Below are 27076 nucleotides of genomic sequence, written 5' to 3'. Positions count from 1 at the left end.
ATCCATGCTTCTGTACATCCAATAAACTCATTGGTTCTTCAGTTTACACTTTGGTAGAATTATTACTTTGATAGAGTGTGGGTGCTCTATCTTAGCTTCATAGCTATCTGTTTACATCTCACTTGGAAAAGTTCATACAGCACTCACCTACCTAATTTTCAAAACTTCACTTTCTTCCCAGTGTAGCTATCAAAATTAACCTGGTGATGAGATGTCTTGGAATCTTCTAGTCAAGATTCAGTGGTGAAGAGAAGGAGAGTTAGTGAACCAAAGGAACATACCTAAAAAATATTTTCTAATGCAGATTTGCAGTTCTCAACATTTAAACTAACATGCTGTATTATTTGAAGGTGTGCCTTCTGTATCTCTGAAATTTATTTTGTAGTTCACAGTTATTATTCTAATGAATGCTTTAGCTATTATATTGTTTTCCTGAGATAAATCCGAGAAAATGTTTAACTAAACAAAAATACAAATGTCATTGATTCTGCTCATATCCACTGAATACAACCTGCCTTCCATTTTAAAGAAAGCTTTTCTAAAAAATGTGTTAAGTTTTAAGGTCCTCTAAAACCGTTTCTGAAATGTTTAGTCTGGCATTAAAATTTTGTAATGATTCACTTTTTACTTATGTTAAAACTGTACCATTTGGTCTGGAGAGATGGCTCAGTGGTTAAGAGCTCTGACTGCTCTTCCAGAGGACCTGAGTTCAAATCCCAGCAACCACATGGTGGCTCACAACCATCTGTAATGGGATCTGATGCCCTCTTCTGTGTGTCTGAAGACAGCTACAGTGTACTCACATAAAATAAATAAATAAATCTTTAAAAAAAAAAAAAGAGTTTGAAACGGGTCTGAGGAAAACCTCAAGCATACAAAAGAGTGTGAAAGATGCTCATGGAGTAGGAACTTACTGATAAAGGCCTTGCAAACACTCTGTTCAGAGTCTGAATGTTCTCTGCTCACCTTCAAGATGCTTATAGAAAAGACACTGGATTTTAGGGCTGCAAGAAATGGAGAGTACATCTTCAATTAGTGTATGACATTTCAACATGGGGCTACTAAGGAAATATAAAAGCCAGACATTGAGGGAGAAACACCTATTGCTGTCTACTGAATTACAGTTATGTTCACATAATCAGACAGTGTTGTCTTAGTTGCTAGTGTCAGTAAGAAAATTAGTTGGTTCTAATGTTCCATATGTTGACTATGGTTAGCTTATACTTTGCATTTTCTAATAGGACTTACCTTAAACTACCTTCTCACTGAATGGATGCACATAAAATACAGAAAAGTGTCTTATATATAGGAAAGCATATTTGAATTGGCTTCATTGCTGAGCCGTATTACAGTGAATATTTCAACCAAAACATAAGTTATAATTGTCATATATTCTATGTAAAAGTTAGGTGTGTACCAATGACAAATAAGAAGTGCAATAATTAGTGTTAATTACTGATTAAAATTAGTTGAAAACTTACCATTCTTATGAGAGAAGGCATCATAGTTTTTTAATTACTACAGTTCACCCTTATCATTATAATATAAGATTATGAGGCTTCAATTCCTTTATTTATAATGTAATGCAAAATGAAAAAATATCTCTCCTATACCCAGATATCTTTCTGAGCTACTAGTCATAAAATATAGATCTTAATCTTCAGAGATATAATAGAAAATGCAAGTACCCCTTCTATTATTTTAGTTATCACTAGAAGAGCTCCCCCTCCCCAAATTTACATGGGTTTAAGAGCCTTACATATAGTTTATTTTTTAATATGAGAAATTAGATGCATACTTAGAGAAGAGATTCTAGACATAGACAGAAACTGAAGCAATTGCATTTATATAGTATACAATTGTGATTCTTTAGTCACCTGGGGAATCAATGTTTTAACATGCTCTGGATTTCTCTTCAGGGATTATCCATTGTCAATCATGAGCAATAGAAAACTTCAGTCTTCCATTATCGTTTATCAATAAAGGAAAATTGGTAGTACTCTACAGAGTCTGTCCTCACATTTTCATATTACTTCACCAAAGTTTTCCTTTCAATAATATGCTCATATATTTCGGGTATCTTCTCACTGATAGTTCTCAAAATCACTTTTAAGTTACTTTCTCTTATACTTTGTGTGTGCTTATAGTGTACTGGATCAAACTCAATTCATTGCATATGGCCCTTCTATGACTGTGTTATAAGATCAGCCCTCCAGGATCACATTTTTAAAATTGAAACATGGTGTTCTTTTAAATATTTTAATTAATATATAATTACATCAATTTTCCCATTCACTTTTCTTTCCTCAGCTTCTCCCATAAGCATCTCATCCCTCTAATTCCTTCCATCTCACACCCCATTCTTCAGTTGAAAGCCTCTTATTGCCAGATTGTTATTGTTACATGTGCATATACTCACATATGCATTCACATACAGGTGTACATACACACATATATAATTATATTTTGCTGAGTCTTTTTTTATTGTTGACAACTTTGTATGGGAGTCTTGGAGAATCCTAGTACTTGGTATTGTAAGCAGCCAAAAGAAGCGATTAAAGAATATTCAGCCTTTATAGCATTTAAATTCCCAGGATAGATGGGATCAACAAAGAAGCTTGGGCTTTGCACTATGAACAAAGCATAGGAGAAGCTATTGTTGAAAATGCACCCTAGATAACTACAGCAATAGACTCAATATTTTGTAGATAACAATACTATGAGACACCAACAAGAAAAACATTACCCATGGATTAGAGCCTACCTGAGTCTACTGGACAACCTATGCATATTGTGGAAAGCCATCTAGAGATACTCCAAGTATATTTAGTAAATCAAAGACTCCATTAAAGGCAAACCATTAAGAAGTAGTCAAGTGTAATACACCTGTCATCAGGTCACTAGATGTTTTATATCAACTTGGCATAAGCTATAGCCATCTGAGAGAATTCAACTGTGAAATTTCCAGGATTTTGGGCTATCATCATCATCATCATCATCATCATCATCATCATCATCATCATCATCATCATCATCATCATCATCATCATCATTATTAGTGATTGATATGAGAAGATGCAATCCATTATGAGTCTTGTCATCTCTGGCCTATTGGCCCTGGGTTATATCAGGAAGCAGCAGAAGCCAGTAAATCATACTAGATTTTTGCAGGGGGTATAAAGAAAGAGGCCTCTGACATCAAACAGGAACATGTTTATTGGCTGACACATAAAAAGACCCAATGGCATTGTTTCAGCCATGTGGATAGATTGATGAATGAATGCCTCACACTGTGAAGAGATATAAGAGAATGCCCAAAGGAAGAAAATGGCTTCATTCTTTACAGGGGTGGACATGGCGACTATGAGTATATTATCTTTCATCTCACATTTTTTTTTCCTTTCCAGAGGTGCCTTGTCCTGCAACAAGGGAAGCTGGGTAGTATAGTAGTTAAGCAGGAAGTTGTCAATGAAATTATAAGCAGATATTTGGAAAACAGGGCTGTTTCTTTGTTGAGGAGGGTCTTTCTTAGAAAAAGTAGTTCTTTTCTGTTTGGGTTACCTCACTCAGAATCATATTTTCTAGTTTCATCTATTTGCCTAAAAAAATTATGAAGTCATTTTTTAATAGCTGAGTAATACTCCATTGTGCAAATATACCACATTTTCTGTATTCATTCTTCTGTTGAAGGACATCTAGGTTTTTTCCAGCATCTGGCTATTATAAATAAGGCTGCTATAAACATAGTGGAGCATGTGTCCTCGTTATATGTTGAAGCATCTTTTGGGTATATGACTAAGAGTGGTATAGCTGGGTCCTCAGGTAGCACTATGTCCAGTTTTCTGAGGAAACACCAGACTGATTCCAGGAGTGATTGTACCATAAATACAATCCCACCATCAATGAGGAAATGCTTGTCTTTGTCTACATCCTCTCTAGCACCTGATACACCTGAGTTTTTCATCTTAGCCATTCTGACTGGTTTGAGGTTTCCACCAGGGTTGTTTTGATTTGCATATATCTTATGACTAAAGGTGTTAAAAATTTCTTTAGATGCTTCTCAACCATTTGGTATTCCTCAGTTGAGAATTTCTTGTTTACCCCTATACCCTATTTTTAATAGGGTTGTTTGGTTCTCTAGAATCCACTTCTTGATTTCTTCATATATATTATATATTAGCCCTCTATCAAATATAAGATTGTCAAAGATCTTTTCCCAATCTATTGGTTGCCAGTTTGTCCTCCTTACAGTGTCCTTTGTCTTACAGAAGCTGGTAATTATATGAGGTCCCATTTGTCAATTATTGATCTTAGAGCATAAGCAATTGGTGTTCTGTCCAGGAAATTTTCTCCTTTGTCCACATATTTGAGGCACTTCCCCCACATTCTCTTCTATTAATTTCAGTGTCCAAGATATAATTCACAGACCAGATCATATGAAGCTCAAGAAGAAGGAAGACCAAAATATGAATGCTTCAGTCCTTCTTAGAAAGGGGAACATAATAACATAATACTCACAGGAGGAAAGACAGGGACAAAGAGTGGAGCAGAGACTGAAGAAAAGGCTTTCCAGAGAATATCCAACCTGGGGATTCATCCCATAAGCAGCCACCAAACCCAGTCACTGTTACTGATACCAAGAAGAGCTTGTCCGCAGAGGCATGATATGGATGTATCCTTAGAGGCTATGCCAGAGCCTGACTGATGCAGATAAGAATGCTTACAGCTAACCATAGGACTAAGAATGAGGACCACAATGGTGGAGTTAGAGAAAGGACTGAAGGAGCTTAAGGGCTTTGCAACCCTGTAGGAAGAACAACTATATCAATCAACAAGATCCTCTGGAGCTCCCAGTGACTAAACTACCTACCAAACAGTACACATGGAGTGACTCATGGCTCCAGCTGCATATGTTGCAGAGGATGCCATTGTCTCTCTTCAATAGGAGAAAAGCCCTTGGTCCTGTGGAGTTTCATTTCCCTGGTGTAGGGGAATGCCAGGATGATGAAGTGGGAGTGAATGAGTGGGGAGGGGAGTATCTTCATGGAAGCAGGGGGAAAGGACAGGAGAGGGGACAACTAAAGAAGAAGATAGCATTTGAAATGTAAATACATAAAATATACAATAAAATGCAAAACAAAAACAAACAATAAAAGGAAGAAGTAAGTCTTAGTTTCTGGAAGACCTTTGGAGGTGGACCCTTAGCAGAAGTTTCAATACTGTTGTCTAGGCTGGACTGTCATTCTGCTTTCTGAAAAGACTTAAAAATAGTTTTGGAAAAGCTGTAAGGAAACAACTTTGTTATAGAAAAAGACTGAGTGGTTTGTTAGGATGTTTGTGGGAGGGGAAGGAGAATAGCTGTGAAAGACAAAGTGGGCCTGTGAGAGGAAGCTTGCCTAGAGTCTGGTCAGGGTTATTGTGAGTGTTGTTAGAAGAATTGCTACATAAAGGCAGGCTAACCCAAGTAGTAGAAAGATTATGAGTATCAAAGGAGAAAATAGAGAACTAAAGTAATGTATTGTATCTATTCTGAGCTGAAAGGAATAAAGTTCCCATTTAGCCAGTCTCACAACAGTATGCTAAAGGTCTTTTTGCAAATACTACTGAACACATGGATAAACATGCACTGCCAGCAGTAAACAAATTTCTTGACATTATTCTATTTAAAAGATGGAATTCTTAGAGTCATGATTTAATCGGCAGGAAAATTAACCAAATAAAATGAGCTTTAACAATTATTGCTGAGATGATTTGAATAATAATACTTCAAGTGGACTCAAATGTTTAAATTTTTAGTCACCAGAGAATGGAACACTTGGAAAGTTGTAAAAAGATTAAGATATGTGGCCTGGTTAGAGTATTGCGGCACTAGGGAGTTTGAAGTTTTCAACAAGCCTCTCTCTCTCTCTCTCTCTCTCTCTCTCTCTCTCTCTCTCTCTCTCTCTCTCTCTCTCTCTCTCTCTCTCTCTCCTCCCTCCGTCCCTCCCTCTCCCTCCCTCCCTCCCTCACTCTCTCTCTCTTTCTCTCTCTCTCTCTTTCTCTTGTCTTTCTCTCTGTATGTCTTTATGTGTGCGTTTGTCATTGTGAGTGTGTCTGTGTGTTTGTGTGTCTCTTTGTCTCTGTGTGTGTGCTTGTTTTCTTGCCTTCTTGCCTGCCTGCCTGTCTGCCTACCAATCAGAATATAAAACACTCTAACCTCTGAAAGTTTAAGCAACTTGGCTCTGGGATTTCTTAGAAAACATCTACAAGCTTCACTTTTAAAGCCTGCATATTATTTGTAGACTTTAAGACAAGAGTATTCAGGTGGTGGCTCAGACCAGGAAACAGGTGCACTTGGCTAAATACTAAAACCATGCCTGAGGAGTGAGACCTCAGGGTTGTTAAAGAGATAAGATATTATTTATGTATTAGTATTTACTGCAACAGGTGGCACACTAACATGTTAGGCAAGAATCCACTAAAAGGTTTATGGCTGTCAGCCTAAGAGTTAGTTAAAAAGTGTTTATTTTCTGAGGAAGTGCGTGCCAGCGCCATTTTGAGTCACATGGTGCCTCAAGCACCGGAACCTTAAAGAGACATCTTTTGCTGACAGGCTGTAGTGTCCTTTGCTTAAAAAAGCAGGCGAACCAGGTACACACAGTTCCCTATCTAGAGATTATATTTTTAAAGCAGTACACATGGTCTGAAAATAGAGAGAGTCTCCTTCAAGAGATTCTGATAAAATGTTTAGAGACAGAATTTGTTCACTTCCTATTCATCTCTCCTTGAACATTCTAAAAGCTTAGTATATCATTTAATAGACTTATTTATTGACTCTATAGATGGAAAAAAAAAACTAATTCTTAGTTACTCCTTAGGTGTTTTAAATAATTTTCCAAAGTTGTGAGTTTGATGACAGAGTATCTGACAGCCTACTTTAGTCAAGAAACATGGGCCATTACAGTGTACACCCAGAAATTAGCTTTTGCTAGGAGGAAAAATTGAATGTCAAGATAAAGGGCATGACTAATTGAACTAGTGTGGAGGTCTCATAAGAGTTGAGTGGTACACTGAGGCACAAGGACATCCTATACTACACAGTACAGTCAGTTCAAGAAAATTGAGGGGAGAATGATTGTTGCCTTTCTGTTGTTTGAAGCACTGAGGATGTAAGTGAGGACCCTGAGATCCTGCACTGGTTAAGAGAATCCATCCTTCTGCCATGTGAGATATGAGGAGTCATCCATCTTTAGATAAAGAGAAGGGTTTTTGTTTTTGTTTGGTTTGGGCCTGTTTATTTATTTGTTTGTTTGTTTAGTTTTTCATTTCATTTTGGTTTGGTTTGATTTTGTTTTGTTTTGTTTTGTTTTGTTTTGTTTTTATTTGTTTTTGGTATGGCCAACAAGACCAGAGATGTTCAGGCCTATATTGCTGAGGCTGGAGACAGTAGACTTCTGGTAGGTCTTATTTTCCATGGACCCTTGTCCTTTAGTGAGGCTAACTGGATGGTATGTGCATCAGGGGAGCTACTTGACCCTGAAACCTGCTATGCAAGTGTATTATAAACTTACCCATTTTACTCATGAGTACAATTTTATTATATATGTATTATAAATATTCTTGTTATATATTTAATATATTTATATAGTCCTAGTTAGGGTTATTTTTACAGTGACGAAAGCAATTCATTGTCCCTTATTAAAGAAGTCAGGACAGAAACTCAAGGATGTCAGAAGCCTGATGCAAGACCTGATGCAAAGGCTATGGAGGAGTAATACTTACTAGCTGGTTCCATGTAGCATACTCACCATACTTTCTTTCTTGATTATTTTATCTATATTTCAAATGTTGTCCTCCTTCCTGGCCTTCCCATCAGCTAGCCCTCTCCTATCTCTCTTCCTTTTGTCTCTAAGAGAGTATACCTCAACCTACACAACCATTCCTGCTTCACCCCTTTAGTGCTGCGGAAACAATCCTCCACAGGACCAAGTGTTTCCTCTCCTATTGATGCTGGATAAGGCAATCCTCTGCTATATATGTTGCAGGAGCAATAAACACACCCATGCATATACTTTGGTTGGTGGCTTGATTGATATTGTTCTTTCTATTGGGTTGCAATCTTCTTCACCTTTTAGTCCTTCCCTATCTCTTTGATTGGGGTCCCTTGGTTCAGTCCAATGTTTGACTGTGTTAACACATGTTTTATTCAGTTGCTAGCAAAGCCTCCAAGAGTGCAGCCCTACTGGAATCTTCTCTGCAAGCAGTTCTTGACATCACCAATAGTGTGTTGGTATTTAGTGTCAGTGAATTCAGTCTACATTTTTATAGAAACCAAGACCAGAAGCTAAGGCATAACCTTACCCACAAAGGTCTGGATCTGCCCCTATCCTTCACTAATGGTACTGGCTTGCTACAACCTAAATTGTAAGGGAATTTTCTCACTTGAGGTTCCCTGCTCTCAGATGACTTCAGCTTGGTCAAATTGACATAAAACTACCCAGTACTATGCTAAATACTATTTCACATTAAAACAACTTACTCTAAAATCTTTTGCATATTTTTCTTGAAAATGAAAGGAACCAGGAATGCAGAAATAAAGAAACAAGCCTGACATCACACGGGGGCGACTTCATTTATTGTCAGACACACTCAGAAGAGTCATGAACTCACCAACATAGATTGTTGAGCCATATGTTCCACACAAAGCAGCAGATGATAAAGATGGTAAAATTTCTCACCATATGTTGGAAGGACATAAGAATGACAAAAGGAAGAATATGACCTTTTAGGGGGAAGAAGTGACTAACATGCTATAATATATGACATTCTGAATTCCCTCCCCTTTGTAGTCACCTTGACTAATCACATGGAAAAGTGAATCAAAACTCATCCATGGCTTCTGCATTAGCTCCTGCCTCTAAGTTTTGTCCCTGCTTGAGTTTTTCCCTGATTTTCTCAGTGATGGACTGTTTTTTTTTTTTTTTTTTTTTTTTTGGTTTTTTATGTTCCAATAAAAAACCCGAAGAAAAACATGCAGTGTCAAAGAACAGTTGTAGTGGCACCAGTATATGGCTCTTGTGATGGGTGTTAGGACATGTACCTGAGGTTGATCTATCTAAGGAAGGTAAAATCACTGAAAATTCTGATAATTGACCAATATCATTCTGCTAAGGTAGTGTGTCTTCTTGTTTTATAGGCATTTGAACATCTCTTGCTACCAATGATTAATCAATATTGTGCTGAAAGAACATGAAGCCACCTCAAGGGAATCCTTCAGTGGCTGTGTTCTATGATGTACGAAGTTGCCATGCTCAGGACCAATGAAGTTTATTATATGAATATTGGTATAGTCTCTAAATGATAGATATACAGGAGTATGTTCCATAATCACTAAAAAAAATAATCTGTGGGGTACAATAATAAGAAATATCTGATTTTGATAGGGTGGGCTATGATGTGAACCATAAGACATGCATTGAAAGCATTGAAAATAAAGAAAAATATAGCATATGAGGAGTCTATGATATACATAGACTTCTGGTTTTATAAGAAAGTGAATAAAAATATAAATTAGAGGGGAGTTATTGCTTGCTTTTTTTTCTTACATGTGATAGGAAATAATTGCTTACAAATGAGGTCTTGGAGCTCTATACGTCTTGGTAATTAAGAACTTATTCTTTCAGATGACCTGAGTTTGGCTCTTGCAATGCCTATCAAGTGGTTCATAAACTGCCAGTCATTCTAGTTGCAGGATATATGACAAAGCTGTTGGACTATATGTGATACATATAAACCTAAAGAGACATACACATACATAAACTTTTAAAATTTTAAATCTATGCTAATGATCCTTTTCATAAATTCAATAACTTGAAGCAAAAAAGTTTACTATTGAAAAAGAATGAGAAAGCAATGATATGTCTGACCTTTAAAATAGAAGAAGAAAAAATTAGGGTACAGTGTGTGGACGAGAAAGAGAACACTGACTCACTGTAATAACCTGTGGTAATCCAGGAATAGTCTAGTCTTGACCTGACAGAGTTAGAAAAGAGATAAAAAATACAAAAATAAAAGCAGAACTCATAATGAATTATGGTCTATGAGGTTCTGGGACATGGGAAAAGATAAAATCAATTAATTAACATAAAGATAGAGAAGTTGAGTAACAAAGGTCCTTGAGACAAAAGCTTTATATCATGTGCCAATGTAAAAGTAATCAACATTTGACACTGGGGTGATAGGAATCAGTAAGGACATATGACTATCCTGAGGTGAGTTTTCCATTAGATGATTGAAGAATTTTAGGCATTTGAGGAATTTGGGCATCTGGGGAACTATATTTATTTAAGTCCCTTGGGGCAGATAGAAGTGTGCTATTGAAAAAGTACTCAACTCACCAGAGAACTCAAGACTAGTATGGGCTTCTAGTAGATTTACTGAGTCACAAAGTGTAATGCTTTATGAATTTGAATGATTTAAACTGCCATTAAGATTAATAATTAATTAAATTCTTAAAGTGTACTGCATTCAAGTAGAAAGCAAGAAAATGTAGGTGTCTGTTTAGCAAAAGTCACACAAGCCACAGTCTGTAACAGTTATTTAATACTAGTTATGGCAAGAAAGATTTATGGAAAGATTTGCTTTTGTTTTACATTATTATTAATTATTATCATCATCATCATCATCATCATCATCATCATCATCATCATCATCATCATTATTGAATATTCTCTTTGATTACATTTCAAATGTCATACCCTTCTTGGTTTCCCCTCTGGAATCTCCCTATCCCATTCCCCCTCCCTCTGCCTTTATGAGAGTGTTCCTCTACCCTCCTATCTCCCTGCTCAGGCATTCTCCTATATTGAGGCAATGAGCCTTCACAGTCCCAAGGGCCTCTCTTCTCTTTGATGCCATTCTTTGCTACATATACAACTGGACCATGAGTTTGCACTCTGGAAGCTCTGGAGGGTCTGCTTGGTTGACATTGCTGTTAAATTGATCCAGAATTACTGGTAAAAAAATTACTGAAAACCAAAATATGAAAATAGTATGTCATTGGAAAGATTGAAAATCTTAACACCATTCCATCATGAGGTGGGATGGGTTAGGGTTTAGGCTGGGAAAAAAAATACAAGGATGTACAGGTGATCCCCCAGTGTATACCCTGCTAATCAGGTAAAGGAAGTCTCATGGGCTTGATACAAGTCCTGCGACTCCTAAAATAAAATTTACCAGTCATGTATGTAAAAAAAAAAAAAAAAATACCAGACACAGGGACCAAAGCATTGTGATTCCCTTGCAGGTTTTACAGGAGGCAGAGAGGCAGAAAAGTCCATCAGGGTGAAGTAAGAATGAAACTCAGCTTAGCCTAAATTTCTAGTTAAAGTGTCTGCACTAAGGCTACTAAAGTCTGGTGTAGTGTTTTACTTTAGCAATAATTAAGCATAGGAAATTTTTGAAAAAAAAATAAGTATTCAGTTAAAAATTAATTCAGTTACAGTGTATAAAATTTTATAGCACATTTGCATTGAGATCCTTTACAAAGCACATCTGGTTTTGAAAGAAGTGAGAAATTCACTACCCCCCCACACAGGCTGAAAGAATAGCAAACAAGGCCCACCCTGCCTTGGCCTAAAGGAATTCCTGGAGTAAATGATTCTCAAGAGAATTGTAAAATGTGGTAACTGGTAGCCATCTGACCCTCTAGAGAGTCCCATTTAGAGTCCTGACACATATACTCACTAACCAATAGGTTTAAAGGTCAGTATGCTTAGCCAATGAATTTAAATTATAACATTGCTGATGTAACCTGTACTCCTAAAAAGTACAAAATCTGTTTGTAACAGTCTCTTGGGGTCACCTCTCCTCTGGATGTAGGCCACCTCAGTGCACTGGACTAATAAACCATTTGCTTTTGCTTTGATTCCCAATCTGATCTCTTGTCTCATTCATGGGAGCCTCAAATAGATAAGACTCAATTTGGGTCTTACAGTTTCTTTTACAAGAATGGTTTCTGTGGACTTAGAAATAATGTCTAAGATTTAAGATCTAGGGAAGCTTGACTGAAGTGAACAAGATCTTGGGTGTCACCATTGGCCTGGCTCTAACATGACACAGAATTCACTTAGGTTGTTGTGACACACAATTGATATCACCAATACAAATGGGTTTATGATCTAAGTACAGCACTCAAAAATTAAAAGAAAGGAATAAGAAAAAATATTAATTCTATGAGATGGGGCAAAGCCTAACTCACGAGAAAATAAAGGATCACCAGGATGTAAAACTAAGTCATTCCTGGCATTCCAGGAAGAAAAGCTATGAAAAGCTATGTATCTCATGACAAAGTAAGCTGTTTATTTAGCTTCCTGGCTTCTCCAGTGATTATCTCTGTGCACATGGCCTTTTTTTTTTTTTTTTTTTTTTTTTTTTTTTTTTTTTTTTTTTTTTACCTTTTACATCAAAGCCTGAAGTAGAATTGTAGATTTGTTGAACCCTGTTGCTGTGAAAATACTTGAATATCAGTATGTCAGTGGACATAGAAACTGAGCATATCTTTAATCAAGGTAGTCTAAAATGTTCTAGGGAGCAATAGGCCATAGTAGATAAATACAGAGATAAATAGTAGGTTAAAACAGTAGGTTAGAAACCCATATATTCTCTGTGAATACAGTTATACTCTATAGTGTATAGTGTGAATTTCTCCTCTGTAGGAGAAGCATTGGAGGCTTGGTAATATACTCTACAATACACTTGACAGTATGAAATCTGACAACACATAAGAACATGGAAGAACAGTTGTTTACCCTATGTAGGTCTATGCATATCAAGAAATATGTATAGCTTGTGAGCCATGCTAAAATTATAAAAATTATCAAAAACACAAATTTATAAGATTTATTTTTATCTAGTTTATACCACTTTAAAATTCTCAGTATGGGAAAGCCAGAATAACTATAGAAAATGTTGTAGATGTGAGGGACTTTAAAAGGATAATGCACCACTTTCATTCTTGTTATAGTACACAAAAGGCATGCAGTACCTTTGAAAAAATGAGATTTAGAAATGATCTCTGACAAATATGGTAACTTTATCTTTTATAAAGGAAAGCCTCTTCAACAAATGTTGTTGGTTCAACTTGCAGTCAGCATGCAAAAGAATGCAAATCGATCCATTCTCATCACCTTGTACAAAGCTCATGTGCAAGTGGGTCAAAGATCTCCACTTAAAACCAGGTGTACTTAAACTATTAGAAGAAAAAATTGAGAAAAGATTAGAACACATAGACACAGGGGAAATTTCCTGAAGAGAACATCAATGGCTTATGCTCTTAGATCAAGAATTGATAAATATGACTTCATGAGATTGTAAAGTTTCTGTAAGGCTAAGGACACTGTCAAGAAACCAAAAGAGCAGCCCACACTGAGAAAGGATCTTTACCAATCCCACACCTGATAGAGGTCTAATATCTAATATAGACAAATAACTGAAGAAGTTTGACTCCAGAGAATGAAACAATCCTATTAAAAATTGGGGTACAGAGCTTAACAAACAATTTTTAGCTGAGGAAAATTAAATGGCTGAGAAGCACCGAAGGAAGTACTCCATATCCCTAGTTATGAGGGAAATGCAAATTAAAACAACTCTGAGATTCCATCTCACACAAGTCAAAATGGCTAAGATCAAAGAGTCAGATGACAGCAGATGCTGGCGAGGATGGGGAGAAAAAGGAACACTCCTCCACTGCTGGTGGGCTTGTAAGCTGGTACAACCACTCTGGAAATTAGTCCAACAGTTTCTAAGAAAATTGGACATAGTACTACCTGAAGACCCAGCTATTTCACTTCAGGGCATATACCCCAAAGTATACCACAACATATAGCAAGGACACATGCTCCACCATGTTCATAGCAGTCTTATTTATAATAGCCAGAAGCTGGAAAGAATCCAGATGTCCTTCTGTGGAGGAATGGATAAATTAATTGTGGTACTTTTACACAGTGGAGTACTACTCAGCTATTAGAAACAATGACTTTATGAAATTCTTGGTAAATGGATGAAATCAGATAATATCATCCTGAGTGAGGTAACTTAGTCACAAAAGAATAGACATAATATGCAGTCACTCATAATTTCATACTAGCCCCAGAAAGCTTTGAATACCCAAGAAACAATCCACAGATCTTATCAAGCTATAAATAAGTAAATACATACATACATACATACATACATACATACATACATACATACGTACGTACGTACATACACATACATACATACATAAAGGTAGACTAAAATGTAGAAGCCTCAGTCCTTTTTAGAAAAAATAATAAGTGTATAGCACCCTCTCAGAGTGTGGTACACCTAGACATTAAATCATTAATAATCCAAGAGCTAAGAATGCAGCCTTGTGACAATCCTTGTTATTTAAAAATCATTGTGTTTAATCTTTATATACCAAGAGAACTTTGACTATTTCCATATTACTTTTTGTTTTATATGTACTTTATGCTCATTCAAACTAGAAAGTTTTCAATTAATACTATCAAACCTTTAAAAATAATCAAGTACTGACAAAATATATTCATATAGTTTTATGCAAAAAACTATTAAAATATGTACATTTTTCTCTGTCTCTTAAAACAAAATTGTTAAAAATAAAAATAAAAAAAAAAAAGAGTCATCCATGTGATTCTCAGGACGTTCTTCTGCCTTGAGGTTTGTTCTGCCTGAAAAATGAGTCTATTGTGTTTACATGCAACTTAGGTGATGTTTTCAGTACATGGCTGTGGGTCTCTATACTGGGTACACATAGTTACTCTATCAGAGTCTCACTCTTGGGTAAATGGTATGTGCAAGTTTTGCATATTTCCTGCACAAAGCAGAATCGATGGAATGCTTCCCATAGTGCTCAGCTTACTTAACTGAAAGGTCACGATACTAGTGATGAAAACACAATGTGTCACAAGGATTAATCCAGTTTAATGTCAACAAATTGGACCTCATTGTATTTCAGCATTATAGTCTTCAGACCTATTTGAGGTCTGAATTTCTATTGCATATTATTGAGCTCTACTCTATTTTATTGTGCAAACCGACATGTTTTCTATCACAGTGCCTACATATGTTACTGAAATATTAGCTATTTCTAGAAGTTTCTAACCATTATTTGCTATTATTCCAAATATTGATATAATATTTAAATTATTTCAAAATAATAGATATTTTTTAGTTTTGTCTATATTGTTCATGGAGGTATGTTTAAATATGTAAATGAGTAAGTTCATTAATAGATTGTTTTGCTATACCAGAAAATACTTTTTGTAAAGCCCAAAGACTCCAATAAAAGAGAAGATACAGTTACATTACTGTTAATGCACAGGGAAAAGTAGACCACTAAACATGCCATTTATGCTATAAAAATATTATGTAAAATCATAGAAGTTGATGTTTGTACATGTATATGTGTCATGTTTGTAATGCCCCAGAAGAAGAAAGATAAACAGGACTTGAGAATTATGTTCAATGGATAGGCATTGAGGAAGTATAACACAAAACTCACAGCTGTGTCCACTTTACTTTATTTTCAGGTTTCCAGCAGGGTACACATAGAACCTTTAAAGCACAGCTACAATGACTGTTTCCTCACAGTGATGTCAAGTGATCAAATCTACAAATTCATATTGGAATTTCCCTTGTTATCAGTATAGTAGAGGATCATTTTTTCTTCATAGGCCTGAAAACAGCTTTCCTAGTAAAGTAATTATACATTTCCTACCACACTGACAAAGGTGAATTCCTTGATTTCCAATATAACACCCAGTTAAGACAATGACAACAGTTATCTTTTCTCATATTTTCTTGCTTCTATTCATATAACCAGTCACAAATACAATCATTTTTAATGATAAGGCTAGGAAATACATGTTTTTGAAAAAGACTGTGTGCCTCTTTGAAAGATCTAATACATTAAATAAGATTAACAACTGAATCAGTTATACTTTTTTCTCTAAACTTTTCTCCCCTCAGTGTTTGTAAACTGCATTTATGCTTCTAAAATTAATTTTATAAACAAAATCTATAAACAAAAAAGTATTGGTATCATTGCAGAAGTTGATAATTCCTGAAAATTAAACAGACAATAGGGAGGGCTGTCGAATGATGCATTAGTGATCTAAATCTAACACAAGTGAACTGAACCCTTCTCTGTCTACAAATGCTCCCAACATCACACACCTTATTTTCTTACTGAAATTATGTACTACTCCACAAATAAAACACTTTTCCAACAGCTATTTGTACAGTACAAAAAAAGAACTATCTTACTATCATTCCTCTACTTTGGGTCTTTTATACAAGTAGAAATCATTGAGAAAACCAAGCATGCTAACTGGAATGCCATCAAATGGAAAACAAGCGATCTTTTTGAACAGTAACTTGAAAGTTAAACCAAGCTCTGCATCAAAACATCTAGGTTCAATTTTTCAGTTCCTAAACATAAATGAACACTAGATAAACAAGTGTCACTGTGGTTGCTATTATCTTAGACTTGTCTAACTGTAAAGTAGTATTAGATTCAGCTTGGTTACATTTTGGGATGCTTTTATCTGAGGGGGGGGGACTACTAATTGCTTCTTTAAAACACATCATCATGGTTTGGCCTATTCACCAAATGTATCTTTCAGATTCCTGTTGCTTTCATATCAAAATAATCTATTGTTTTATATCACATATGGAAATTGCACAAGGTTGCAAGGAAAGCAGGGGTAATTTAGTTCTATCAAGATCCCCTTACCCTCTACACATAACCTTTGATTCTTAAATAGCATAAGTCAACATAATATCATATTAGAGTATTTTTATAACTTAGCATATGTACAAAATGCATTCTGCCCAATCTCATTTCTAATATTCATATCATCCCAACCCACTGTCCCCCACTTCCACAAACTTAACCTGCTCATAGTTATGTCTCCTTATTTGTCTTGTGACCCTCAGAAATTAAGCCAAGGTATCTATATGACTATCAGGCTAGAGCTAATCATTCAAGCTTGGTGGGATCAAAAGTACCAATCAAACAAAAATCTCTTTCGTTCCACACTCTATTAGTAGCCAATTATTAGGAGTAAAAGTACAGCTGTATAAAGCATCTCTTCTTCTTGACTATTTGGTCTTATGTGAGTACCTTGAAAATGATGCAGTGGGCATACAGAGGTCTGAAGAATCTCATTTTGTACATATTCACTCTGTTTTCTGACACACATAAAGATCCATTCTCCACAAGGTTTTTTAAGTCATTGTGATATGCTTTTGTTTATGGTTACATGAGTGGGTATTTAGAGGTAGACTGCTATGTGATGTTAGATACTTATAAAAAGTAGGCTCAATGCACAAGACTATCATCTCCCTAAACTGTGGTTGTTAGATGGTCTTAGAGTATTAGGCACTGTGGGATATTCCTTAAAACAATCAATCTATAACCTGCTACAAAAGAAACTCTAAAAACTCTATTTTGCATTATTTTTCTTTATATTACATTATTCCTTCTGGTTAATAAAGTTTCAAATATAATTTACTATAAAATTTCTTAAGTTGTTCTTTTTTATTCTATACAAATATTCACATTACTTTCTCTAATATTTTTCAAAATTCTGCTGGTATATATTCATCATGACAGTAAGTGCTATTAAACCTTTATGAAGTGTAGTGTGCAGTCACAATAGTAAAGTTCTACAGATCCACACATCTGAAACCCCTTTTTATTTTATTAATCATTCTCCACACTAAGATCTCGTATTTGTTGTTGATATATTTTTAACCTGTTCCCTAATTGTTTAGCATTTTCCCAAGACCATATTCTTTCACCAAAAGTAACTGTAAGATATTTGAGATGCTTTTTATAAATGAAGTTATTTCCTGGCCTTGTCTTCTGCCAACTACTCTCAGACAACAATCATATTATTTCCAAATAGATAGAACAACCAAGAAATTCTCTTTAAGAAATATTGATGCAACAAAAATCCCTCTAACAAATTTCTAAATCATGTAAAAAATTTAAGATGTTTCTATAGAACAATTTAATGAGGTAAGCCAAATATTGTAGACAGAAAGGGTGCCAGAATGAAAGCAGAACCTAAAAGTTAGAATGCAATGTGTCATTCTGGAACATACATTTTTGAAACTTGAGGTGTTCTAAAATTATTAATATAACTAAATTTAAGAATCATTATAATATAATAAATATAAAATGATGATCTCTAATCCTGTGATTATCTTTAATTGAAAAGTATCAACCATATGACAAAAGAATGTTTAACCCATAGTATTTATTACTACAGCATGAGTAATATTTAATTTATCAGTAATTCAGATATAGGATGATCTATTAAACATTAAGATCTGAAGGTGTCATGTTCTCACCAAGTGGAAGACGGAAGATAAGAGTATATATATGACACATGCTTACATTTATTTCAAATATCAGATACCATATGACTCCCAGATGGTATCTAGGCTGACTAATATTGTTTTAACCAATGATGAGAGTCATTTACTATTTTCTAGGATAATGTCTATAATTACAGGAAACAAGTAAAATAAACTCTATATTACTATACAAAGAAAAAAATGACTAAAGAAAAATTTTATCCAAGGTAAAAACAACAACAACAACAACAACAAAAACACTATGAATAAAAGCTGCAAATAATCAATCTGTGATTTCTCTCCATTGTAATTAAAACATCTAATATGAAAGACCATAAAAGCTTTATGAAAATGGACGTTCTCTGCGCTAAAGTGATAAGCAAAAAGATAATCCAGTTTTGATTAAAAGATTTTCTTGCTCAAAGTTCTTCTCAAGGCAAGTTTAACATCTTTGTTCCTCAAGCTATAAATTAAGGGATTCAACATGGGAATTACAATGGTATACATAACCGAAGATGTCTTTACATTATTTATTGGTACAGCTGAGTTGGGTTTGAGATATATCAATGCACCAGATCCAAAAAACAGAGTGACAGCAATTATGTGGGAGCTGCAGGTGCTGAAAACCTTTGACATACCCTTAATTGACTTCATTTGTAATATACCTGAAATGATGAAGCCATAAGAAATAAAGATTACAGCAGTGGGCACAATGATGTCTTTTCCTGTTACAATGAAAAGTGCTAACTTATTGGCATAGGTACTGGTGCAGGAGAGCTGCAGCAAAGGGAGGAGGTCACAGAAATAATGATTGATGGTGTTTCCATCACAGAAGGTCAGTCTCAGGGCACACCCTGTGTGGATCATGGCACCAGAAAACCCCATCAAATATGAGACAATTATGAGATAGGAACACACCTTGGGAGAAATAACAATGTTATACAAGAGTGGATTGCAAATAGCCACATAACGATCATAGGCCATTGATGTGAGAATGTAACACTCAGAAATGACACAGAAACAGAAGAAATATAACTGTATCATACATTCCACATAAGAGATATGATCTTTCATTACAAGAAAGTTCATCAGCATTTTTGGTGTAATTACAGAAGAGTAAAAAAAGTCAATAAATGATAAATTAAAAAGAAAGAAATACATAGGGGTATGAAGGTGAGAATTCAGCACAATAAGAATAATTAAAGTCAAATTCCCTAATGCAGTTGTCATGTACATAACTAGAAAAACCAGGAAGAGGGGTACTTGAAGGTCAGGCTGGTCTGTTAACCCCAAAAGAATGAATTCAGTTACCACAGAGCCATTTGCCAAAGCCATCCTTTGAAAGATATTCTGTGAAATATAAATACGGTGGATTATAGGATCACACAGGACTTACCACCAGTGTTCTACAGAACTGCAAGTAGAGCTGCCAAATCTTATGATGGTGGCATTAGAAGTCAAGGGGAAAGCAAGAAGTGTGATATACACAACAGCATAGCCCTCACCTTATCTCAATATTTTGTTTTGTTTTATCATCTGCGTCACACAAATAGAAACTCTAGCACTTGGATTTTTACTACCCATACAATCTGAACTCTGGGTGAGTTAGAACCATGAACATTGATTCTAATTTAAAATAAAATAGCCAGAATCTAGGAATGGAGAAAATTCTGCTACAGTTGCATTAGGTTCCATAGTGTGAGAAGTGTCCGTGCACAGAGAACTCACTAATTTAAGCATCACTACAGAAATATCTACTGACTCTGAAAAGCACTTCATTTGCTTGTCTCTGTCACCCATATGGAAATTTCTTTGGAATCTTAGGAGCTTTGAAAATGAGGAGAAAAATGGCACAATTCTGGTTCTTGAACTGTATCAGATTGAAGTCACTAAAATAAAGCACATTTGGGGATATATTTCATGAATTGAACTACATATGAAATCGCAATTTAAGTTCACAGAAAGAGAGTATAGTGATGTCTGTTGAAACCCCGGAAGCAAGTATTAGGTGATTCTGATCAAAATTAAATTAAGTTCGATTATCCAATATGATTAGTCCCTAGACTATTCAACATATCAGTGAAAATGATATGCCACACTGCACATCCAGACTTCTTAACATGATACAATATAAAATAAGGTTCTTCTTACACACATGCACTCACACACACGCACACAGACACACACACACACACACACACACACACACACAAATTCTTTCTAAATATTAAACAGAGCATATGCCTTAGCTTCATTGAAATGATGCTTTACAATGAATAAAAGGGAATATATGCTAGTTAATTCCATTAAAAAGTTATTTCAAAATGAATTGCAAAAATTATATGTATGTATATGTATATATGTATATGAAACTATTTAAGCTATCTCAATTAAGTTGTTTTAAAAGCCATGAAATTAATGTGACTGTGTTCAAAGCTTGCTTTGCTATTTACTCCTTTCTTCCTTGATAAACAATTTGGCTCAACAGTATTGGCACATTTTATTCTAATATACAGCACACTAAATGCTCCATGTTTATAAACTTTCTCATAGTTTAAAATACTAAATATTGATCTACTATACCACTGGTAGGAAATGAGCATTCTTTCTATTATCCCACTAGCCACTGAGAAAACACACCCATCAAATGAGTTTAGTGACATACTATACATGACTGTTTCCAAGGTCGAAGCTTACTCAGGATTCTCAAGAATGGAAGGTCAATATAAAAAGAGCATGAGATCATAGCAATTTTATACTATACCATGATGGGTAATTCATATCTTGGGGATTTGAGTTGTGCACACATTTCTCTAAGGGGATTGGGCATATTCTCCACTCAAGCCAATTTTGAACTCTCAATTTCCAATAAGTTTTCTTTCCTCAGGGATAGCTATTGTTTTGATGATTTCCCCTATTGTTCAGAAGTCTCTATTAATAATGATATATAGAAACCCCTAATTATTTCATGTAAATATAGTAACACAATTCAGGTAATGTTCCTCATGACATATATCTCAAATCATTTTTTTAAAGTTTGCTCTCCTTAGAGTGAATCTACAAAACTTATTTTGTTAGTCCTCCAAAACAGTGTTATGTGTTGTAGAATTTTTAAGATTTTGCATTTTCTATAAATTCATTCTTGAATGTCCTGTTTACTTTCTTCAAACCTAACTATGTTACTGGCCTAAACCAGCAGGTTGTTCCAAATCTAATCTTCTCTTCTTCCTGCACCTCCCTGCTAAATAGTCAGTCCTGCACCCCCCTCATGGAGGATTCCCCCCTTTGTTCTTTGCATTTCTTGAATTCCAGAATCCTAAAAATCTCGCCATCTGACTACCTGTCCAGCTATTGGTCACTGGAAACTTTATTTCCCAGTCAGAGCAACTGGGGACAGGCTTCCTTTAGCCTAAGTGCAGGACAGTGCAAACAGATTTTTGGATAACATAATTAGCATGATAACACGATCCACTAGAGTTGATTAATTAAATTCAATCTTGTGCCAGGAAAATTTCTTTGCTTCCTTTTTAGGAGAAACATATTTCATTATAGACTTAGACTTCAATAATTTCCCACTAAAGTAGAAATACCAAGTTCCTAATATTCTGGCCAAGGTAGATTTCATGTTTTCAAAAGTAACTCATAGTTGTGAACACATCAGTAAAATCATCTTTTCTCACATATATTCTCTATGCATTATGCAATATGAAAACAAATATAACATTTGCTTTACAACAACGGATGTGCTAAAGGAGACAGGATCAAGGTCAGGAGGAATATATGAAATGGTTTGAAAGGAATATTAAGGCACAACCAGAAACTTTTGATATGTGGCAAATGAGAATGATTGGAAACTATGCCCAGGAAAAACAAATTATTTAAAATATTTGATAATTATTATGTGTTATAGTTTAAGATTTGCAATGATAAATCCTTCTTAGTGTTTATGTAGTAAAATATCTCAATATATAAAAATAAGGCTAAGAAGTAAAATTTATTCCTACCATAGTATAGGAGGCTCTAGATTTCATCTTCAGCAAGAAAATATGGTAAAATACAATAAACACAGCCTATTAACCTTCACTGTAAAATAAATGGTAACAAGACCTTTAAAATTATATAATAATGGGAATCATTTCCAATGATGTCACGTTTTCAGCAAAGGATTAAAGTGTGAAGTCAGAAACCTTTACAAGACTATGGAATTATTGTACAATTCTAATATAAAATTTAAAGACAAGGAGGTCAAGTTCACATTAACTTTGATATAATAATGGCAACTGAAGATAATTAATGGACCTCCTATATTTGAGCTTCTTAAGAAATGTGAAATTTTAAATTAAAGGATTCATAGACTTTTTGCAAATTAAATGAAAACTAATAGCCGTGGAATCATGTCACAACTCTAAATCACCTTCCAAAGGATGATCCGTCCCATGGTGGGCACAGATTGGTATTCAAAACAATAACAAACTTGACTATAGTGAATAGTATGGAGGCATTTTCCAGTTAAAATTTTCTCTTCCCAAATTTTTTTGTTGGGTCAAGTTTACAAAACCAAACCAAAACATTACCACCACCTCCAACAACAAAAATTCAATACACAAAGGGATGGTAGTGGAGAGCACCCTCTTAGAGGTAGGGAGGATAGGAGATGGTGGGAAGAACATTGCAGTGTGTTACCAGGACATAGGAAGGTGTAAAATCTGTGATGTAAATAATTAAATTAATGAATCAGTAACAAAAAATGAACATAAATAATATGAGAAGAAGATGAAATAATCACAAAAGCATGTAGTTATGCACTTAATTAGATAAGCTGATTCTCTGGTTCCTTGTAACCAGGAGGGTAGAAATCCAAGACCATGCAGAAGATTAATCTTCTCTTGTTGACATCTCTTCCAGGTACTCTGGATCCCCAGAGTTGTAGTAATTTCCTCTTCTGTATGTCCTGACACTAGCAGTGGACTCTATATGTCTCAATATTTGGTAAAGTTTGAGTAATGGTGGTGGCAGAAACTTACTAAAGAAGGTCAACACAAGTAATAAGAAATGAGACATACCAAAGATAAAATATGGACTTTAAATATCCTAATGTATTCAAAGATATTTTTCATTTTCTCTTCTATTAGATTCCATTTATCTGGTTATATGTTGAGGATTTTCATCCACTTAGTCTTGAACTTGGTGCAAAGTGTGACAAGTATGTTTCCATTTGCATTCTTCTACATGAAGTTACCTAGTCAAACCAGCCTTAAATGTTGAAGATGCTTTCCTTTATTCACTGTATGATTCTAGCTTCTTTGTCTAAAATCAAGTGTTCATTGGCATGTGTGTTTACTTATGGGTCTTCAATTTTTCTCCATTGATCCACCTGTCTTTTTCTGTACCAAAACCATGCTGGCTTTGCTCTGTAGGACAGCTTGAAGTCAGGGATGGTGATTTCTCTTGAAGTTCTTTAACTATTCAGGATTGTTTTGGTTTTCATGGGTCTTTTTGTTTTTCTATGTGAAGTTTACAATTGCTTTATTGAGGTCTGTAAAAAATATATTGGAATTTTGATTGTAATTGAAATTGAAATTGCTGGTTTTGTCATGAGATGCAGAATCATGTGGTATTTTGCTAAAGTAGACATGATTTTTTGTTGTGTCAAGTCCCATGAGAGGACATGTGAATTTTCTGGAGAGTTAAAGTAGGACCCAAGAGTCACTGATGGGGCCCTTGAATAGCAAGCTGTACCTTTCATTTTTAGTCTCAAGTCTTCCCTTATCTTCACTTTATTAACAGGGGCATGGCAAAGAACTTCTCCTGGATTTCTGGAGAAATAGGTCACTACTAGTAACTTGTGCTAGTTCATAAGATGCCTGGCTATTTCAGGTGGATAGTACTGTGCTGCTGATTTTTTTTTTTTTTTTTTTTTTTTTTTTTTTTTTGGTCATACTGTTGGTATTTTGACACTATTGATCTTGACTGTGAGCACCTGACAAAAGAGATTGGGATTAACTGAAGGTACTACTTCTAAATGTATTGACATCCCCTTGTCCTAGCTACCATCTTACCTCCTCTATTTTTAGACGGTGAGCTAGAAATGGAGGATAAGAATTTTGCGAACTGTTATTAAAGGAAAAATCTAAACCTACAGATGGTGTCCAAAATGACTTAGTTATAATGGGTCTGACTCTATTTCCAACTCTTAGAGAAAAAATAAAAGAATGTGGGGGGGGCTTCCAGTGTTCTTTAAGGATGTTGTCAAAATAGCAGTGGTGGCTGCTTGGTGTGCTCCTACCTTGTTCTCAGTGGGATTTTCTGGTTTTGCTTTGTATTCTTCACATATTTTCTTTTGAAAAGGATTGGTGGGAAAGCTCACATTTCTCTTTTGTTAGAGAATAATGCAGAATTGAATAAGTACTTAGAGAGCCTGCAGATAGAAGAAGAAGTGCATAGGAAGTAAAAAGAGCCAGTGTTAGGAGAAAAACAAGGTTCAACTTGACATCTGAGCTTACAAATAAACCCCACAATGGGAAAATGAAGCAAACTAGACTGAAAGGTGAAATGTTACCTTTCCCTGTTCCATGAATATTAACTGTTAGAAACCCAGATCACCTTCATGAAACTAGGGACTAGGAGAATGAGAAGATGCTACAAGAACAACAGGACAATTTCCAGTCAAGTACACCACCAGAAGAGATGTTACTACTTCTGTCCCAGTGGATATGATTACGGAAGTATGTTGTTTCCACTCACTTTCCTCCACAGCACAGTAGAAACATGATTCCACATCCATGATTGGGGCTTACTTAGGTAATTGTAAAGAGGGAATAAAGAAGTCCAATAAGCAAAATCCTACACCCCCTCATGTTAAAAGTCCTGGAAAGAACAGGAATCAAAGGCCCATACCTAAACATAATAAAAGCAATATACAGCAAACCAACAGCCAACATCAAACTTAATGGCGAGAAACTTGAAGCAATCCCACTAAAATCAGGGACTCGACAAGGCTGCCCACTCTCCCCCTACCTATTCAACATAGTACTGGAAGTACTGGCTGGAGCAATTAGACAGCAAAAGGAGATCAAGGGGATACAAATCGGAAAGAAAGAGATAAAAACATCACTCTTTGCCGATGACATGATAGTGTACTTGAGTGACCCCAAAAATTCCACCAGAGAACTCCTACAGCTGATAAACAAGTTCAGCAAAGAGGCTGGATACAAAATTAACTCAAACAAATTAGTAGCCTTCCTATACTCAAAGAACAAACATGTGGAGAAAGAAATTAGGGAAAAGGTACCCTTCACAATCATCACAAAAACTATGAAATACCTTGGTGTGACTCTAACTAAGCAAGTGTAGGAACTGTATGACAAGAACTTCAAACTTCTAAAGAAAGAAATTGAGGAGGATCTCAGAAAATGGAAAGATCTCTCATGCTCATGGATTGGAAAGATCAACATCTTAAAAATGGCCATCCTACCAAAAGCAATCTACAGATTCAATGCAATCCCTATCAAAATTCCAAATCAGTTCTTCATGGAATTGGAAAGATCAATGTGCAATTTCATATGGAATAACAAAAGACCTAGAATAGCTAAATCCATCCTCAACAACAATAAAACATCTGCGGAAATCACTATCCCTGACCTCAAGCTATATTACAAGGCAATTGTGCTGAAAACTGAATGGTACTGGTATAGAAATAGGAATGTGGATCAATGGAATAGAATAGAAGATCCATAAATGAGCCCTCATATATATGGTCACCTGATTTTTGACAAAGGATCAGTAAACATTCAATGGAAAAAGGACAGCCTATTCAACAAATGGTGCTGGTCCAACTGGCACTCAGCATGCAAAAGAATGAAAATAGACCCTTTCTTATCTCCTTGTACAAAGCTCAAGTGTAAGTGGATCAAAGATCTCCACATTAAACCAGATACACTGAAACTATTAGATGAGAAAGTAGGGAAAACTTTAGAACACATAGGTACAAGAGAAAATTTCCTGAACAAAACACCAATGGCTCAAGCTCTAAGGTCAAAGATTAACAAATGGGACTTAATGAGATTGCAAAGTTTCTGTAAAGCTAAGAACATCATCAAGAAAACAAAACGGCAACCAACAGAATGGGAAAGGATCTTTACCAACACCACATCAGATAGAGGCCTAATATCCAAGGTGTAAAAGGAACTCAAAAAGCTAGACACCAGAGAATCAAATAACCCTATTAACAACTGGGGTACAGAGCTTAACAAAACGTTTTCTGTTGAGGAACACCGAATGGCCGAAAAACATATGAGGAAGTGCTCCACATCCTTAGCCATCAGGGAAATGCAAATCAAAACAACCCTGAGATTCCACCTCACACCAGTCAGATTGGCCAAGATTCAAAACTCAGATGACAGCGGATGCTGGCGAGGCTGCGGAAAAAGAGGAACACTTCTCCACTGTTGGTGGGGTTACAAGCTAATACAACCACTCTGGAAATCTGTCTGGCGATACCTCAGAAAATTGGATATAGTACTACCTGAAGACCCAGCTATTCCACTTCTGGGCATATACCCCAGAGACACTTTAATACACAACAAAGATATATGCACCACAATGTTCATAGTGGCTCTATTTATAATAGCCAGAAGCTGGAAGGAACCCAGATGTCCTTCAGAAGATG

General features: G+C 35.5%; 1 protein-coding gene across 1 annotated transcript in view; it reads right to left on the bottom strand.

Annotated features, from left to right (window-relative positions):
- The window catches only part of LOC308431144 (olfactory receptor 8B8-like), a gene marked incomplete at both ends in the record, with an annotated part of 46388 nt that extends 26645 nt beyond the window's left edge, over nucleotides 1-19743 (bottom strand). The window contains one exon of the mRNA XM_080930503.1: nucleotides 19672-19743. Coding sequence (XP_080786629.1) covers nucleotides 19672-19743 — 72 coding nt within the window. The remainder of the gene's footprint in view (nucleotides 1-19671) is intronic.
- Between the last annotated feature and the right edge of the window lie 7333 nt (nucleotides 19744-27076).

This window comes from Micromys minutus, assembly GCF_963924665.1.
Source record: "Micromys minutus genome assembly, chromosome: 16".
NCBI classification, from domain to species: Eukaryota; Metazoa; Chordata; class Mammalia; order Rodentia; family Muridae; genus Micromys; species Micromys minutus.
This window is presented reverse-complemented; position numbering and strand designations above follow the sequence as displayed.